At 48.2% G+C, this 17,912-nt stretch overlaps 1 protein-coding gene across 2 annotated transcripts in view; it reads left to right on the top strand.

Annotated features, from left to right (window-relative positions):
* LOC144491705 (semaphorin-3F-like) overlaps positions 1 to 17,912 on the top strand; it is a 240,715-nt gene that overhangs the window by 179,210 nt on the left and 43,593 nt on the right. For both annotated transcript variants that reach the window (XM_078209906.1, XM_078209907.1), the window contains 2 exons: positions 4,600 to 4,693; positions 7,585 to 7,704. In XM_078209906.1, the coding sequence (XP_078066032.1) occupies positions 4,600 to 4,693; positions 7,585 to 7,704 (214 nt within the window). The remainder of the gene's footprint in view (positions 1 to 4,599; positions 4,694 to 7,584; positions 7,705 to 17,912) is intronic.

Genomic DNA, 17,912 nt, shown 5'->3' with positions numbered 1-17,912 from the left:
ATCCCCGATCCTCGGCGTCCATTCAGTGGACTCACAGTGCACCCACTGTAAAATAGTTCCACTGATTCCTGCTTGTTTGCCCCATGTCGAGTCAGATTCTCCCGCTTTGGGACTAAGTGCCCACGCCGGCAGGAAAACGGGAATGTTTCCCACTGGCAGTGGTCGTTCAGGTGGGATTCACTGCGTGAATACATTGGGGCTGAGTGCAGAGTTGTGCAGAATGGAAACCCCATCCATCTACCACCACCACCCCCCACACACACACACGCACACACGCACACGATATTCAAATTAGCGGGTTTGTATAATTATCAGGATGGGAGCAAAGGGCAGGAAAACTGGCCAGTGAAAATTGGCCCCTGACAGATTGAATGACAGAACAGCCTGTACAGGAACAGGTCCATCTTGGACAACAATGGATGCCACTTCAGGACAACCTGCACAGCACGAGGCTGGAATGAGCCATCAACCTTTACCCAGCTTGCACTGCACTTCTGCAAGTGTTGACAGACCTGCACCTGAATGTTTTTTCTCTATTTGCTCATGGGATGTGGGTAACAATGGCTGAGCCAGCATTTATTGCCCATCCCTAATTGCCCTTAACATCCATTAAAATGTCCTTGAACTGAGTGTATTTCCAAAGCATTTTCTTTAAGAGTCAACCACATTGCTGTGGCTCTGGAGTCTCATGTAGGCCAGACCAGGTAGGGGCAGCAGATTTCCTTCCCTAAAGGACATTAGTGAACCAGATGGGTTTTTAACCATCTGACAATTGACAATGGTTTCATGGTCATCATTAGACTTTTAATTCCAGACTTTTTTTATTGAATTCAAATTTCACCATCTGTCGTGGCGAGATTCGAACTTGGGTCCTCAGAACATTACCCTGGGTCTCTGGATTACTAGTCTAGTGACAATACCACTATGCTACTGCCTGTAAAACACCAGTGAGGAGTGGTTCTTTACCCAGTGTATATAATAGATGTGCCAAGAGTCAACAGAGAAAAGCACGGGGGCTCTCCTGCACCAGGCTAGAGTGAATTTCGAGCTTAAACCAATTTTCACATCCACCCCACAGCTGCCCAGAGAGGTGTAAATCGATGCTTTTTATGGGCTGTGTGTTTTTTTTAATCCTCCTATCTTTTGCTGCACTCTCATTTGACATCTCACAGGTGATTTTAGAGTAAACCCAGGTTAGTCCCACTGTTATCAACCTTTCATCCAGCATTTCATGAAAGTCATCTACTAACCAAAATAAGTTCCTCTACACTTGTCACTGATATATCTGGCAATCCTACAGCATGATGTGGAGATGCCGGCGTTGGACTGAATCCTACATCACTCGGTGTTTCGACAGGCTTGTGTTTTGTGTAATTGTTACTCTTCGGACTGCGCTAACTGCTTAAACACTCTCACCTTGCTGAATATAGCCAGCACCTTGTCTACAATGGCAGGCGGTAGCACACTGGACTGTCTCTTTAACAAGTTGCAAGATTGGCTTTTCATAGAATCATAGAATCCCTACAGTGCAGAAGGAGGCCATTCGGCCCATCGAGTCTGCACTGACCACAATCCCACCCAGGCCCTACCCCCATAACCCCACATATTTGCCCTGCTAATCCCCCGACATGAGGGTCGATTTATCATGGCCAATCAACCTAACCCGCACATCTTTGGAGCGTGGGAGGAAACCAGAGCACCCGGAGGAAACCCGCGCAGACACCGGGAGAACGTGCAAACTCCACACAGACAGTGACCCAAGGCCGGAAATGAACCCAGGTCCCTGGCGCTGTGAGGCAGCAGTGCTAACCACTGTACCACCGTGCCGCCCCAATTTTTTTAATTCATTCGCGTGACATGGGCATCGCTGGCTGGCCAGCATTTATTGTCCATCTCTAGTTTCCCTTACTGAATGACTTACGAGGCCATTTCAGAGGGCAGTTGAGAATCAACACATTGCTCTGGGTCTGGAGTCACATATAGGTCAGCCCAGGTAAGGACAGCAGGTTTCCTTCCCTAAAGGACATTATTGAACCAGATGGGTTTTTCCAACAATCGACAATGGTTTCATGGTCATCGGTAGATTCTTAATTCCAGATTTTTTGAATTGAACTTAAAATCCACCATCTGCCGAGGCGGGATTTGAACTCGGGTCCCCAAAACATTAGCTGAGTTTCTGGATTAATAGTCTAGCTATAATACCACTAGGCCATCGCCTAACTATCTGTGCCAGCTGAGACGTTGCACTCTTGCCAAGTCCTTACCCGAGAAGGAATATGGTGATTATGCTGTCGTCCAGATGTTGCTCTTTAACCGTGGAGACTAATGTGAATCTTTGGAGGACACTTCGAAAGGTCACTTGAAGGGGAATGGAAATCCTGCTTCTCCCGATGGTGCCTCTGCGGTTAGTGGGAGAAGGGAAGCATTTCCTTTCGTGGGTGACGGTTGGGAATTGCCATCAAGGATTTTTTTCTCCCTCGAATGTTTGACAACTTTTGAAACTGGATAGCTAGAAACAATACGTGGGATGTCAGGAGTGTGGTGAGGGTTATCCTTGGGGAATCTGGGCCCAGGTGGGCCTGCTTATATCTGACAAGCTGTCTCATTGCTAATTCAAGTGCACCACTGTCTCCGAGAGGAGCACTGCCCGGGGGTGGGGGAGAAAGGAATCATTGATAACGAATAAGTGTTGGAGAAAACCTCAAGAACATCAGCAAGCCAATACCTTCCCCCGTCACCCTTCACCCTTTTTAGGCTGCACATTATGCTCATGTCAGTGAGAGTGAACTGTTACCCCCGTCATCAGAACTTAAACAGATACATTCGTGTCAAGTGAACACAGATAGGGGGTGAGATTCTCCGGCCTCCCAGTGGGATTCTCTGGTCCCGCCGCTTGTCAATGGGAATTCCCATTGACATCACCCCATGCCGGCGGGTAACCTGCGGGCAGGGGTAAGCTGCTGGTGGATCAGGCGAATCCCGCTGGCATGAATGGCTGGAGGATTCCGGCCACGGTCGTTACACCTCGATGAAACCATCAGAGAAAGAGCATTACTTTTATACACCACAAGCCTACATTAACTCTACAGGAAACACAATTTCAGTCCTTCCACTGCAACTAAAACATTCAGGAGCACAAACCCATTCCTCATCTTCCTACTGAGCCACAGACGAACCCAGATCCAATCACAACAACCGTACTAAATTCAGGGAATTCAGATAAAGTGTCACTCCTTTCTTAAACCAGTAAAGAGGGCATTTACCTTCCCCTGCATCCCTGTTGGATTATGTCAGTGATCCCTGACAATCGGCAATCTTTTTAAACCCACTGCAATCACACACTAATTGGGGATATGGAATACGCTCCTTTGGTAAGCTCTAGGATTCTACCACGTCCATTCAGAAAAGTGTCGATGTTAGTTGGACACTCATTTTGGCAGGTTTGGTGGGCTGAAAGGCCTGTTCCTACACTGTACTGTTCTTTGTATAGGATCTGAAAGAGGGGTGGGGAGGGGAGGGGTGGGGTGGGGGGTGGGGGAAGACCTTTATCCTGCAAACGCATGCTGGATTCCAGAAAGACCTAGTCCCTCAAACGGAATAACTGCGGGCAATCCTTTACAGTTTTGGGAAGAGTTTTTGCTCGTGCATCATCAGATCAGGGTACTAATGTCTCTTCTCTGATGTCACTCCCTGGAGGCAAATATCCTCTGATGTCAAATAGTGGCCAATATACTAACTTCTTTTTCCTCGGACTGCAGTGTAGAGTTAAAGTGATTGATAGCATTGTGTTTGGGAGTGTTTATTGAAAGCACATTGGAAATTGTACGAGGGGAGTGTGTGATAAATGGATGTTTTGCATGTTCTCTATTAGTGATGGAGCAAAGAACAGCATATGTTGTCCCATTTTATGAGGACTAGGCTGTACAGAGGGCATTTTTTAGTGGATTTCTCTGTTAATGAGCCATGCATACTCAAGGCAGTAGACTACCAACTGGTGGTGTGCTTGGAGGTGCATCATTGAAAGACTGTGTTACTTTAATAAAATATCAGGGCGGGTTTTACAATTTAGTGTCTCCCCAGAGCGAGGGTTCACATAAAGGGCGCACGTATATCGGGAATCCGGTTGCAGATGTCAGCATGCCCCATTCACTGCCTCCATCATTCTCCGTCCAATTAATGGATAGAAAATTGTGCAGGCATCAAATCAGCTGCACTGACCCGTACGCTGAAGTTTCCGACATGTGCTCCTGCTGTGTGAATGTCTGCTTCCGGAGCACTAAATCTTAAAGTTTATTGAGGAATAAGCATGTTTTTAAATGGACATTTGTACAATGTTTTCTGTTTTACGTGGCACCCATAAGCAGTGTGCCATGAGGCACATTTTAGAGTTATACAAGAACAATTATTAAGAGATGTATTCCACAGTCTCTCTATAAACGGGAGACAGTTACCAATTTCTGCTATCTTATACTTTTGCCGTGAGTGTTTAACAAGTTGTTTATTTCTCCCCCACCTCCCCCCCTTCTTTTCTCTCTCTCTCTTCTCTCCCTTTCTTTTTTTACATCTTCCTCTCTCTCTCTATTTGTCTCACTTTCTCAGGACTACATCTTCCATCTGGAACCAGGAAAAGTTGAATCAGGCAAGGGCAAGTGTTCCTATGACCCCAAGCTTGACAGTGTGTCATCATTAATTAGTGAGTGTTTCACTACTCTTCCTCGGCACTGTTAGTTTTATTGACAGGTCCAGAACAGCAAAGGAAGGGGAGATGGGGGGAGGTGGGTGGGGTGGAGTTGAAGAGTTGCGGGGGAGGGAGGGGGCGGTGGGGGAAGCTAGTGGGAGGTGGGTGGGTGGCCTTGCATGTTATCCTGCTGTCAATGACTGGTCCCACTGGAATAGTTAACTTTCAACACCAGTCATTGTCAGTGGACGGATTGAAGGCAATCAGACTGGTCTGTCAGTGGCAAACAATGTTGTTGTGATTGTTTGCGTGTGCTTGAGCGATTCTGGGTGCACTAATTCAGCCAACATCATTGTCCGTGATTAAGGTCCCTTCGCCAATGAACACCTGGAATGCAGACTGGAATTTGCATTGAAGGAAGATTGTCTTTCCAGATGTGTGCCCGGACTCGTGTTTTGAATTCCTTTCAATTGTCTCCCCGCCCCTCCTGTACTGCCACTTCCCTCCCTCACGCCGTCAAAGAACTCCTCCTGTGTAAAATGTGCAGGGGAAAAAAAATAGAATTTGCTCCTCATCTCCTGCGGAGGGTTGAATGATGGAGGGCACTTTCGAGGGTTCTTACTGTCTTCCACAGTCTCACCCCAAAGTGGCCATGTCTCTGCACCGGCCTGAACATTTAGCACGTCATTCAACCATGAGGCCTAGCCCGACCGTATCCTCCCTCCACTCCCATATCGGCAGCCAGATTCCAGAAAGGGTCACCGGAGAACATTCAGGAGCAGTGATCTTTGCTGATTTTCTTCCTCTCCGCCCCCTGATTTCCTCAGCTATGGGGCGCGGGAGCCAGTTGTTGCAGCCACAACTGAGGCCTGTTACGTCAGAACAGACTGGGGGCCAGAATTTCCGGCCACGCTCGCCCCAAAACTGGAAAATCCCGCCCGAGGTCAACAGATCTTTGCATGGTCCGGCCCCTACCCCGCCCGCTACGATTCCCGTGGCAGCGGGCGGGACGGGAAAATTCCGCCCTGGGAATCGCATCGAACCTTTTGCCTTGCTCATGCCCAGAGCTGAGTTGAACGTGTGTGTGTGTGTGTGTGTGTGTGTGTGGGGAGGGGGTGGCGGGGGGGGGGGGGGGGGGGGGGGGGGTGCGGTGGGGGCGGGGGGGAGGGAGTGTGGGGTACACTGATCCACCAGGTCGCATTCTGTGTAGCTTTCTCAAGGCTGACTCATTGACCTCCAAACAATTCCAAGCATGGGCATCATTGCATGTTCCCTTCCAAGATTGGGTCCTCGGTTTCAACTGGGCAGCCTGATCGTTCTCCTGTTGTGTTTAGGAATTCTGTGAAGGATTGAGCTTTTCCCATTCCCTGATACGTCCTTAACTTCGTAAAAAAAAAACAGAAAATGCATAGCAGCCTTATCGTGTCTGAATGGAGAAGGGAATATTTAATATTTCACACGCTTAGACCACTTGTCAAGATTCTCAATGAAGGCATCCGCACTCAGAAATATTTACCTGTCATTCCAAATGTTGACTGACTTGCTGCTTACTGCAGTTTCTAAAAAATATTTTTCTGTAAACTGGGCATATTGGCATGCTCTAACTTTGATTTGGCCACTCAGATGTGGGCCAGTTGGAGATATATATGGTTGGGAACTGTCCCACTTCTGCACATCCTGCAGGATACCGGTGAACCATTCCATATTTCAGCTCTGGGAAAGGCCATCTCTTTACCATCCTTTCATTGAATCATAGAATCCCTACAGTGTAGAAGGAGGCCATTTGGCCCATCGAGTCTGCACCGACCACAATCCCACCCAGACCCTGCTGGTCCCCCTGACGCTAGGGTCAATTTTACATCCAGCCAACCTGCACATCTTTGGACTGTGGGATGAAACTGGAGCATCCGGAGGAAACCCACGCCAACACGGGGAGAACGTGCAAACTCCACACAGATAGTGACCCAAGCTGGGAATCGAACCAGGTCTCTGGCGTTGTGAAGCAGCAGTGCTAACCACTGTGCCACCGTGCCGCCCCAATTAATGGAAGGTGACAGGTAGTTATGTCCTCGTCTACACATTTGCAGCCTGAAGCAACCTGGCCCAGACTAACCCGATTCTTGCCACTCTGAGTCAGTGCAAAGCCAAGACCCTGATCCGCAACAGCCCAATATGGATTCAAACCAGAATGCCAGAGGTGAACAGGGTGGCATGGTAGTTAGCACTGCTGCCTCACAGTGCCGTGGACCTGGGTTCAATTCCAGGCGTGGGTCGCTGTCTGTCTAGAGTTTGCACATTCTCCCTGTGCCTGCATGGGTTTCCTCCAGGTGCTCTGGTTTCCTCCCACAATCCAAAGATGTGCAGGTTAGGTGGATTGGCCACGCTAAATTGCCCCTTAATGTCAGGGGGACTAGCTAGAGTAAATGCATGAGGTTATGGGGATAGAGTCTGGGCGGGATTGTGGTCGGTGCAGACTCGATGGGCCGAATGGCCTCCTTCTGAATTGTAGGATTCTATGATCCAACACAGGGTGTGACATCTCACTTAATCACCCAATCCCCTGTGTTCCTGCTAAGCAAGTATGTCAAACTCATTGTGAAATAATAATATAATGCTAACACGTTCCCAGACTGCAGTTTTGTTAACTCCATTGGACACAAACAGAGGAACGAACAGTTCCTGCGAACCAACAGTGAGGGGCGAGAGACTATTCATTCTTACAGTTAATGCGCATTTAATAAGGAGGTTGCTTTAGGCTTGTTATAATTGAATCCATAGCCACTTGGTCTCCATTTGAATATTATTCTCGTATGCCAGCTGTCGAGGTTAGTTCACGGCATTAGATCGATTTAATTCCCCTCCGCCCTGCTCTTTCTCAGTCAGACGTTCTTTTTACCTCTTGACAGACGGTGAACTCTATGCGGGCGTTTACATTGACTTCATGGGAACGGACGCCGCCATCTTTCGCACCATGGGCAAGCAAACCGCCATGAGGACCGACCAGTACAATTCCCGTTGGCTGAACGGTGAGTGAGCGCGACGATCGATTGCGGTTTCTGGGATACCAGAATTACACCAAATGGAAAGGGGTGTCGGGGGAGGAGGGCATGTGTAGGGGGCCCAGATTACAGCCCAGCCTTTGAGCTCCTCTCCAAGTACAGCCTTGTAACTTTGCGTTTGACATTGCGGTTCCCTCACAAATCTATCATCACTGAGGTTCAGGCAAGGATCAAAAGACTGGACAAAATATCAGGACAACAAGGCAGGGAAAAATTCAAGAAGTTGTGAAAGGAATGGAGGACTGGCTTGAAGGTGGCTCTGCTTGTCATATGCTATAGCCTGACAAAAGCAACGTCTTTCCTGAGGCCCAATCTGTCATGATATTGGATTTTCATCCTTGATGCGGGAGTCAAGAAAATTCCCGACTTCAACCATCCTCCTCAGGAGAAAACATACAAACGTGGGATGTTGATAGCCAGCTGGGGGGTGAGGGTGGGGGCGGTGGCGGTGGAGGGGCAGATGCAGGCTGGAAACAGGCCAGCCAAGCCGGGAACAAGAATACAGGCAGCTGTTTCAATAAGCTTAATGGATGTCTGGGCTCTCAGCCAAGCCTCATTATGTATGCTCGGCTGAGAGCCCAGAGAGCCATTAGAGTACTGCAACACCTAGTTCTGGAGGTGAGGAAACATTGGGTGACAGCTCAGGCTCTCCGATCTCTGTTGTCAATTTCATAATGTTAGTTCACACAAGTTAAGTGCTTTCGAGGGTTTGTGGTTTTTGTTGACACTTTAAAGGGTCTGGATGATTGACATTTTGATTTAGATTGTCGTGAAATTATATTTTTTCAACATAGGAGAATGTTATGAATGAGTTAATATTTTTAAAGCTTGTCTTACCAATTTCATTCTTCCATATAGGGTTCATTGTTTCTAGGCAGTGTGTAGTCAGACAATGGGCTTGGAACTGCCACAGCTTGGCAGAGGTGGCATGAGTTACCATTGGGGTGGATGGAGGGGCAGAGCTTGGCATAGGGGGCATGAGGAGAATCATTTGAATGTACCTTATAAGAGGTCCCCTCATGCAGACCAGGGTTCATGGTTCCTCTGAAGGGCCATGAACTATCATTCTTCAAAAACCTGGCCCGACCCCTCGAGAATCGCAGAGGAGAAGCAGATGCCTATCTCAGCAATGGAGCTGGCCAGGTCCGGGAGTGCCAGGTGCAAGCTCTTCACAGGAACCAGCCCACACCCTGTCCGAAAATCAACCAGCCCGGGAATGGGGACCGGAATCCCGGAATTGGGACCCACCCACTATTTTTAAAGGATTCCCGAGTCACCCCGACTGGGTGAAAATGAAGGCTGTGGCCTCACTTTGTTCAGCAGGCCAAGGGGTTAAGCACTGCGTAACCGTGGAAGAGCTTTCTAATCCAGCTGGGCAAGGGTTACTATACACTGATGTGGTATCCCTGTTTCCTCAGGTGGGAATTGAGTTACTCATTCCACAACGATGCCCTGGGCCCTCTGTCCCTTTTCCCTGGCAGCCTGGCATTCACTCATCCGTTATTTCTGACAGTGGCTTTACCCCATTGTGTGATCGGTGACTCACTGGGTTGCAATCCTGCTGTTCCACCAGGATGTGACTGCGGATGGGCTGAGGAAATGCGGCTGTATGCAGTCTCCCACCTGCAGGCGAAGCTCATATCCCAAGCGGTATGTGGTACGGTGACAAGATGTGACAGGCACACAGCCTCACATCTTTCACCGCGTCAGCCACAATAAATGCTAACGGGAGCAGGGCAGCTGGATGGAGGAATTTATTTCTTAGCTTGCCTTGTTGAGATAGCTCTGAACACAGGATTATCATCCCCGGGAATGTTGAAAGGACGCAGCAGCCCCTCTCTCCCTATTTTCTTTGTAAATTAACTGTTGACGTCTCCACCGCAGTAAGGCTGAATGATGTTATTAGCCTGTTGGAGGGAGGAAGTATTTTTCCCGACTCTGGGGCTGTGAAGGGGTGTTAACGCTGCCACTTAGCCTGTGCAGGGTATGATTACAGTGCCTCTCTCTGAGGGAAACAGAAGCCCACCTTCCACCAGCTCTCGTGTTTGTGTGTAGAATGAACCGGAGAGTGTCAGCTTCAGCAGAGACAAAGGGAAGACTGCAAATGCTTAAAATTCAAAACTGCAGAAAATGCAGAGCAGGTTAACCAGTATCCGAACACGGACAAAGCATTTTAAAAAATCAAAATTGCCAATATTGAATATCGCACTTAAATACTCCAGGTCGATTACAGCTAAAGGAAAATAAAGGGTAATTTATATGATTGTAATTCAGTTGTCAGTACATCAGAACGCAAAACACAGGCCGGAATTTTACCGGCACGCCCGCCCGAGGCTCGTAAGATTGTGTCCAAGGGCAACGAAGAATGCCGTTCTGTGAAGCGAGCCTCGCCCGCCACGGTTTCAAGGCGAGCGTGCCGGCAAAATCAGGGCCACAGTCTTTCAAACACATGGACACATTTTGTTATGTTCAACTAAAACCTGCTGTTGGTGCTGGAACAGCAAGTTTGCCATAATCATTTTTTTCTCCCGACTGTTTGTTAAGCAACCTCTGAATCACAGAACTGTTACTGCACCGAAAGAGGCCTTTCGGCCCATCGTGTCTGCACTGACTCTCCCATCGAATATCGTGACTTAGTGCCTTCTCCTCCTGCCTTTTCCCCGCATCCCTGCACATTGTTTCTATTCAAGTAATCAGCTGATGCCCTCGTGAATGCCTCGATTGAAGCTGCCTCCAGTTCACTCCCAGGCAACGCATTCCAGACCCCAACAACGCGCTGTGTGAGAAGATTTTTCTCACATCACGTTTGCTTCTTTTAAAATTCACCTTAAATCCGTGCCCTTCTGTTCTTGACCCTATTATGAGCGGGAACAGTTTCTCCCTCTCTACTCTGTCCAATCCCCTCATGATTTTGAACATCTCTATCGAATCTCCCCTTATCCTTCTTCTCTCCAAGGAGAACAATCCCAACCTCTCCAATCTGTCCTCGTAACTGAAGCTTCTCATCCCTGGAACCATTCTTGTAAACCTCTTCTGCGCTCTCTCCACTGCGTTCACATCCTTCCTGTAGTGTGTCGCCCAGAATGGTGCACAATATTCCAGCTGAAGTCTAACTAGTGTCTTGTATAAATTCAGCATCACCTCCTTGTTCTTGTACTCTATGCCCCTGTTAATAAACCCCAGAATGCTTGTTTATTAAGATCAGGGAATTCAGAAAGGGGCAACTTCTCTCATTCAGAGAAGACTCATGAGACAAAGGGACCAGTGAGTGAATGAACGGCTGGAGCATGTCTGGAGTACAGGAACTGCTGCAATGTAGAAATGAGCGAGCAAGAGGAATTCTTGATTGGGATTTTTCAGCCTTTCCTACCGGTGGCATCTTCCAGTCTTGCTGATGGAGTTCCCACCCCCCGCACCCCGCCCCCCCCACCAAACCCCACCACCCCCCACACACCGCTGTGCACTTTACACAGCAGCACAGGGTATGTGGCATGGAAACAACATCAGCAGGTCTGGAAGACCCCACCACTGGCCAATGGCGAGCTGCCTCCCCCACTGGAAAATATGCCACGGTGGGGTGCTGGAAAATCCCTCCCTGTGTGTAATATATTGGTGGTAATATTTCCCTTGAATTGTAAACCAGCAGAGCATTTGCCGATTCTTCTGGAATAATGGATATGAACAGGTTTCATAAGTGGCCAGGATGCCAATTGGCCTGCTTATTGCCCATAGTGGGAGCACGGTGGCACAGTGGTTAGCACTGCTGCCTCACAGCGCCAGGGACCCAGGTTCAATTCCCGGCTTGGGTCACTGTCTGTGTGGAGTTTGCACGTTCTCCCCGTGTTTGCATGGGTTTACTCCCATAGTCTAAAGATGTGCTGGTTAGGTGCATTGACCCGAACAGATGCCGGAGTGTGGCGACTAGGGGAATTTCACAGTAACTTCATTGCAGTGTTAATGTAAGCCTTACTTGTGACCAACAAATAAACTTTAACTTAATATTAAACCATGACAGCAGGGTGCGGGGGATAGCGGCACAAACTGGTAAAAGGCAAGTTCGGGACTAATATCAGAAAGCTCAACGTGTGAAAAATAAAGAATCTTTTGGGTGGGACAGTGGAGGAACCATTTAGTATTATTCATTAGGTGCTGATATAGAATTTAGTATGATTCATTAGGTGCTGTGATAGTGGGATGTGGGTTTCTACACAGGGATGGGCCAATCATCCTTCCTCATGAGTACTTTGCTTTGTGACGTTTGTGAGACCCTGGAGTTAGTTTTAACCTAAGCTTTACCACAGCAGCACAGTGGCACAGTAGTTAGCACTGCTGCCTCACAGCGCCCGGGTTCAATTCCTGGCTTGGGTCACTGGCTGTGTGGTGTTTGCATGTTCTCCCCGTGTCTGCGTGGGTTTCCTCCGGGTGCTCCAGTTTCCTCCCAGTCTGAAAGACGTGCTGGTTAGGTGCATTGACCCGAACAGGCACCGGAGTGTGGCTCCCAGGGGGTTTTCACAGTAACTTCATTGCAGTGTTAATGTAAGCCTTACTTGTGACTAATAAATAAACTTTTACTTTATTTTAAAAGCTGCCTGGAGGAAAATCTGACTGGCTAGTTTTACACGTCACCCCATTTTACTTTCCAGTGTCAGTTTGCCATTGACTTGTTGTTGTTAAAATGATCCCCAGTCTTAGTTGCAGGAGCTTTTGCTTCCAATATAGAAACATCGAAAATAGAATCAGGGGAGGCCATTCGGCCCTTTGCGCCTGCTCTGCTACTCATTATGATCATGGCTGATTATCCAACCTGATCCCACCTTCCCCCCATATCATTTGACCCCCTTTGCCCCAAGCGTTATGTCTAACTCCTTCTTGAAAACTGGGCCTCAATTACTTTCTCTGGTAGAGAATTCCACAGGTGTACAACTCTCTGGGTGAAGAAATTTCTCCTCATCTCAGTCCTGAAAGGTTTACCCTGTATCCTCAGATTATCACCCCTGGTTCTGGACTCCCCCGTGATCAGGAACATCCTTCCTCCATCTACCCTGTCTAATCCTGTTAGAATTTTATAGGTTTCTATGAGATCCCCCCTCGTTCTTCTAAACTCCAGCGAATATAATCCTAACCAACTCAATCTCTCCTCATACGTCAGTGTCGCCATCCCAGGAATCGGTCTGGGAATCCTTCACTGCACTCTTTCCGTAGCAACAACATCTATCGTCAGCTAAGAAAACCAAAACTGAACAGTTGCTGTGCTGTGTGATAACAATGTGATTTCACTCCCAAGCCTGGATAAGGAGGCAGTCGCTGACATTTTCCCCTCATTATGTTCTACAAGCCATTGCCCGCTCGCAGTAAACTGTCCCATTCCCCCCCTCGTACCTTGGCCCACTCTGGTCCTGTTTAGTTGCAGCATCGGAGTGGTGTCCAACAGCTGGGCTCAGCTGGCATGATATCCCCATCCTCCAGCAGCTGTGTAAATAGACACAGCTCTAGGGTTACTGGTGTCAGTTTAAAGCCATACTCATGTCGACGTGACTGAGTTATACGTTGTTAGCAGTTAAAAGCCAAAATATTTCAAGTATTTAAGCAGTCCCCGTGATACAACAAAAATACATCTTATCAAATGGGCTGGTCTATCATTTATCTGCTCTTTGCTTAACTCTTGAAGGTTAGCACTGCTGCCTCACAGCGCCAGGGACCCAGGTTCGATTCCCAGCCTTGGGTGACTGTCTGTGTGGAGTTTCCTCATTCTCCCCGTGTCTGCATGGGTTTCCTCCGGGTGCTCCGGTTTCCTCCCACAGTCCAAAAGATGTGGAGGTTAGAATCATAGAATCCCTACAGTGCAGAAGGAGGCCATTCGGCCACAATCCCACCTCGACCCTATCCCCATAACCCTACTTATTTACCCTACTAACCCTCTGACACTAAGGGGCAATTTTAGCATGGCCAATCAACCTAACCCGCACATCTTTGGACTGTGGGAAGAAACTAGAGCACCTGGAGGAAACCCATGCAGACACGGGGAGAACGTGCAAACTCCACACAGACAGTGACCCAAGCGGGAATCGAACCCAGATCACTGGCGCTGTGAGGCAGCAGTGCTAACCACTGTGTCACCGCTAGGCCCCTCAGTGTCAGGGGGCATTAGCAGGGTAAATATGTGGGGTTACGGGGATAGGGCCTGGGTGGGATTGTTGTCGGTGCAGGCTGGATGGGCCGAATGGCCTCCTCCTGTACTGCAGGGATTCTATGATTATTACCACTGAGGAAAAAAATCTCCCTCGAGGTGATAACCTGTTGCTCCTGTGGCTATGTGTAGTGACATTTTGGAACAAGGTTTATGAATATTTCCTCTGATCCAATGCCTGCCACAACAGAAGATATTCCTGCTTCTCTTCATCCCCGCCTCCCAGCAGCAAACAATTCATGGGCACAGATTGTTCTAGAAATGTGAAAAAAATATGACACCATCCTTTTCTTTGCAAGTTTGGCTTTCTACTGCTCTGATCTTTGCCAGCTGTCATCGGCTTACAAGAGCAAAGCAGATCCGTGTGCTGTAAAGTCACACAGAGGATACACGCAGCCGACAGAGAAGGAAAAGTAGAGAGCCGATTCGAGCTGATCCTCCCTCCCTCCCATCGACCTGGGCACTAGGTCCGTCCTCAGGTGGGGGACTCAGGGTCCACTGACAGGGCTCCCTCCTGTAACGCTTTGTACCTGTAACTGTGACTGTACGCAGGGGACTGTGCACAAAAGAAGCATAATTGTAGCATTATCTGCCGTAGCATTTTTTTTTCCCCGCTGCCTTCTTTGTTCCCACAGCAGAGGCTAATTATCTGTTCAGTTTCAACCAGATTGCCTGGCAATACCTCATGATGCAGGGCAGACAGATTAATGAGGAGTGAGCGACATTCCCTGTCAGGTGCATCAAGCAGAAAACAATTTCTCTTGCCTTCTCCACCCGCCCCATTTACCTTTCTCTCTCATTTCCTCTGCCCTGCCATTTTTACCTGTCTCCAACCCTCTCTCTTTGTCTCTCCGTTTCTTCTAGTTCTGCCCTCTCCCTGCCTGTCCGCTCCTCCCTCTATTTCCCTGACTTTTTACCCTTCCGACTCCATAGGTGGGATTTTATGGCCCCGCTCGAACGAGACTGGAAATTCCCACCCGAGTTCAACGGACATTTCCATTGTCCGCCCCTCGCCCGCTCCGATTCCGTGGCAGGCGGGGTGGGAGAATTCCGACGCATATGTCTTTTGTTACCCCCCTGGATCCCATTACTCTATAAATCTCTTATCTATCTCCTTCTCCCTTGGTTTATCCTTTGTTCTCCTCCCTCTTGTCTCTCTCCATCCTCCTGTTTTACCCTATGTATTTCTGCATATTTAAAAGATCAGATTTGTCCATTAAATAAAAGGGGGAATGAAGGGCACCACCAAATAATTTGATGCCATGAGACCTATGAACTAACCAGTTAACATTGCTGCCTCACAGCGCCAGGGACCCGGGTCCGATTCCAGCCTCGGGGCACTGTCTGTGTGGAGTCTGCACGTTCTCCCTGTGTCTGCGTGGGTTTCCGCCCACAGTCCAAAGATGTGCGGGTTAGGTGGATTGGCCATGCTAAATTGCCCCTTAGTGTCTGGGGGATTAGCAGGGTAAATATGTGGGGTTACAGGGATAGGGCCTGGGTGGGATTGTTGTCGGTGCAGACTCTATGGGCCAAATGGCCTCTTTCTGCACTGTAGGATTTTATTCTATTCGAACCAGACTAGATTTTTTCAACCTATTAATCTTCTTTTCTCAGCATCTTTCTCCCCTTGCTTCCTGAAACCATTGGCTCTTTGGTGGAGACAGTTCAACAGATGTCTTTGGCACCTATTGGTGATTATTATTCACACATGAGCAGTGACAGAGTACTGGCAGGTTATTCAACTCCAGGAGTTTCACTACCAAATCAAATCCTGAACCATGCATGCATTTCCAGCAGGGGTCACCAGAGAGCAAACTCCAGGTACGGTAGCGTAGTGGTTTATCATTGGGATACCAATCTAGAGACCTGGACGAATGACTCAGAAACGTGAGATCAAATCCTACATCAGCAGCTGGGAAATTTAGATTCAATTGAACATCCAGTATCATTCATAGAATCCCTACAGTGCAGAAGCAGGTGATTTGGCCCATTGAGTATGTACCAACTCTCCGACAAAGCATCTTACCCAGACTCTATCCCATAAATCACACATATTTACCCCACCAATCTCCCAACCTACACATCCTGGGACACTAAGGGGCAATTTAGCATGGCCAATCCACCTCACCTGCACATGTTTGGAGTGTGGGAGGAAACCGGAGCACCCGGAGGAAACCCACGCAGACACGGGGAGAACGTGCAGACTCTGCACAGACGGTCACCCAAGGCTAGAATTGAACCTGGATCCCTGGTCCTGTGAGGCAGCAGTGCTAACCACTGTGCCACCGTGCTGCCCATAATGGTGACCATGAGACTACTGGATTGACATAAAAACCCATTGGGTGGAATTTTTCTGTCCTGCCCGCCGTGGGAATCGTGTCGGGTGGGACAGAAAGTTCAGCGGACCACGTAAAGGTCCGTTGATCTCAGGTGGGAATTTCTAGTCTTGGGATGCACGTGGCCAGAAAATTCCACCTACTGGGTTCATTAATGACCTTTAGGGAAAGAAATCTGCTGTCCTTACCAGATCTGGCCTACTTGTATCTCCAGACTCACAGTAATGTGGTTGACTCTTAACTACCCTCTGAAATAGCTTAGCAATTATGCATGGGGTGGGGAAGTCTCAAATAGTTTCCAGACCTACGAATTTCTGATGCAAAGGACTTTATTATTTCATGCACGGTCCCTGGATGGCTCTTATTTTGCCTTTACCAATATGGTGGCACACTCCCGGCATCCAATGAGTGTGTGCCCGCCCTGTCCACCATACTGGGTGCCTAGAGACCCATTTTGCACAAGAAATATCCATGGCGCCATTGTATATCTAGGCCAGGATCTCTTGCTACAACACTCACCTCAGTATAGAATGCACTGCCAAGTGATACAATACAATGAGGATCTCATATATTGGATAGCAGGGTAGGGGGTGGGTTAGGAGGAGAAAAACTAAAAAAGAAAGGAATTTCTTGAATAGATCTTCTGCCCCATGGGAGATAAGCTACAGTATTACTGAATATCCCGAAACCTTTCAAAACTACTTGGCCATATGAAGTTCAGAGCCCACGTGTATAATAACTTGGTCTGCTTCCAGATAAACATGCAAGAACTAACTCTCGGTAGTAACTCATGTTCAGTCAGTAACATGTCCAAATTGCTCCATGCGTACTTGATTCCAGTACAATTCTAATCCATCACAATTCCAACAGACCTTTTTACCTTTGAGTCTCATTATGCAAGAGTTTGGGAATAGTCAGAATTAGTACAGGTAAAATAACAATCCTTTAACATTTTATAAATTGATTGTATTTTTAGTTTTCGCGCCGCTTGTCGTTCATCATTCATTTCACATTGGCTTGAGACAAGGGTAGGGTCTGTTCAGCAGGCCTGCACTAACCTGACTTCACAACAACTCCTGGGAGGTGGCTGCAAATAGTGTTCTGAAGCCCCCTTTTATTCAAGCTGTAGTTTAACTCTGAGTCTCCCTGTATTCGGTCTTAAACAGCAGATAGGGTTCACATCGTTGACCCACTGGATACAGCTTCTCCTGTCGCTCGCTATCATAGACTGAGATCTCACTATTCTCATAGAACCGTAGAAACCCAACAGTGCAGAAGGAGGCCATCTGGCCCATCGAGTCTGCGTCGACAACAATCCCACCCCAGACCCTATCCCCACAACCCTACACATTTACCCTGTTAATCCCTCTAACCTACACATCCCGGGACACTAATTTAGCCTGGCCAATCAACCTAATCCACACATCTTTGAATTGTGGGAGGAAACCAGAGCACCCGGAGGAAACCCACGCAGACACGGGGAGAACGTGCAAACTCCCACAGACAGTGACCCAAGCCGGAAATCAAACCCAGGTCCCTGGAGCTGTGGGGCAACAGTGTTAACCACTGTGCCATCGTGATGGACACTCACAAGCTACAGGTTCTGAAGCATAATTCTCAGGTTTTTGTTTTTTGTAGAAACATCGAAGTTC

This window comes from Mustelus asterias, chromosome 3 (assembly GCF_964213995.1).
Source record: "Mustelus asterias chromosome 3, sMusAst1.hap1.1, whole genome shotgun sequence".
NCBI classification, from domain to species: domain Eukaryota; kingdom Metazoa; phylum Chordata; class Chondrichthyes; order Carcharhiniformes; family Triakidae; genus Mustelus; species Mustelus asterias.
Note: the sequence above shows the minus strand (reverse complement) of the source record. Positions and strands in the feature narration are given on the sequence as shown.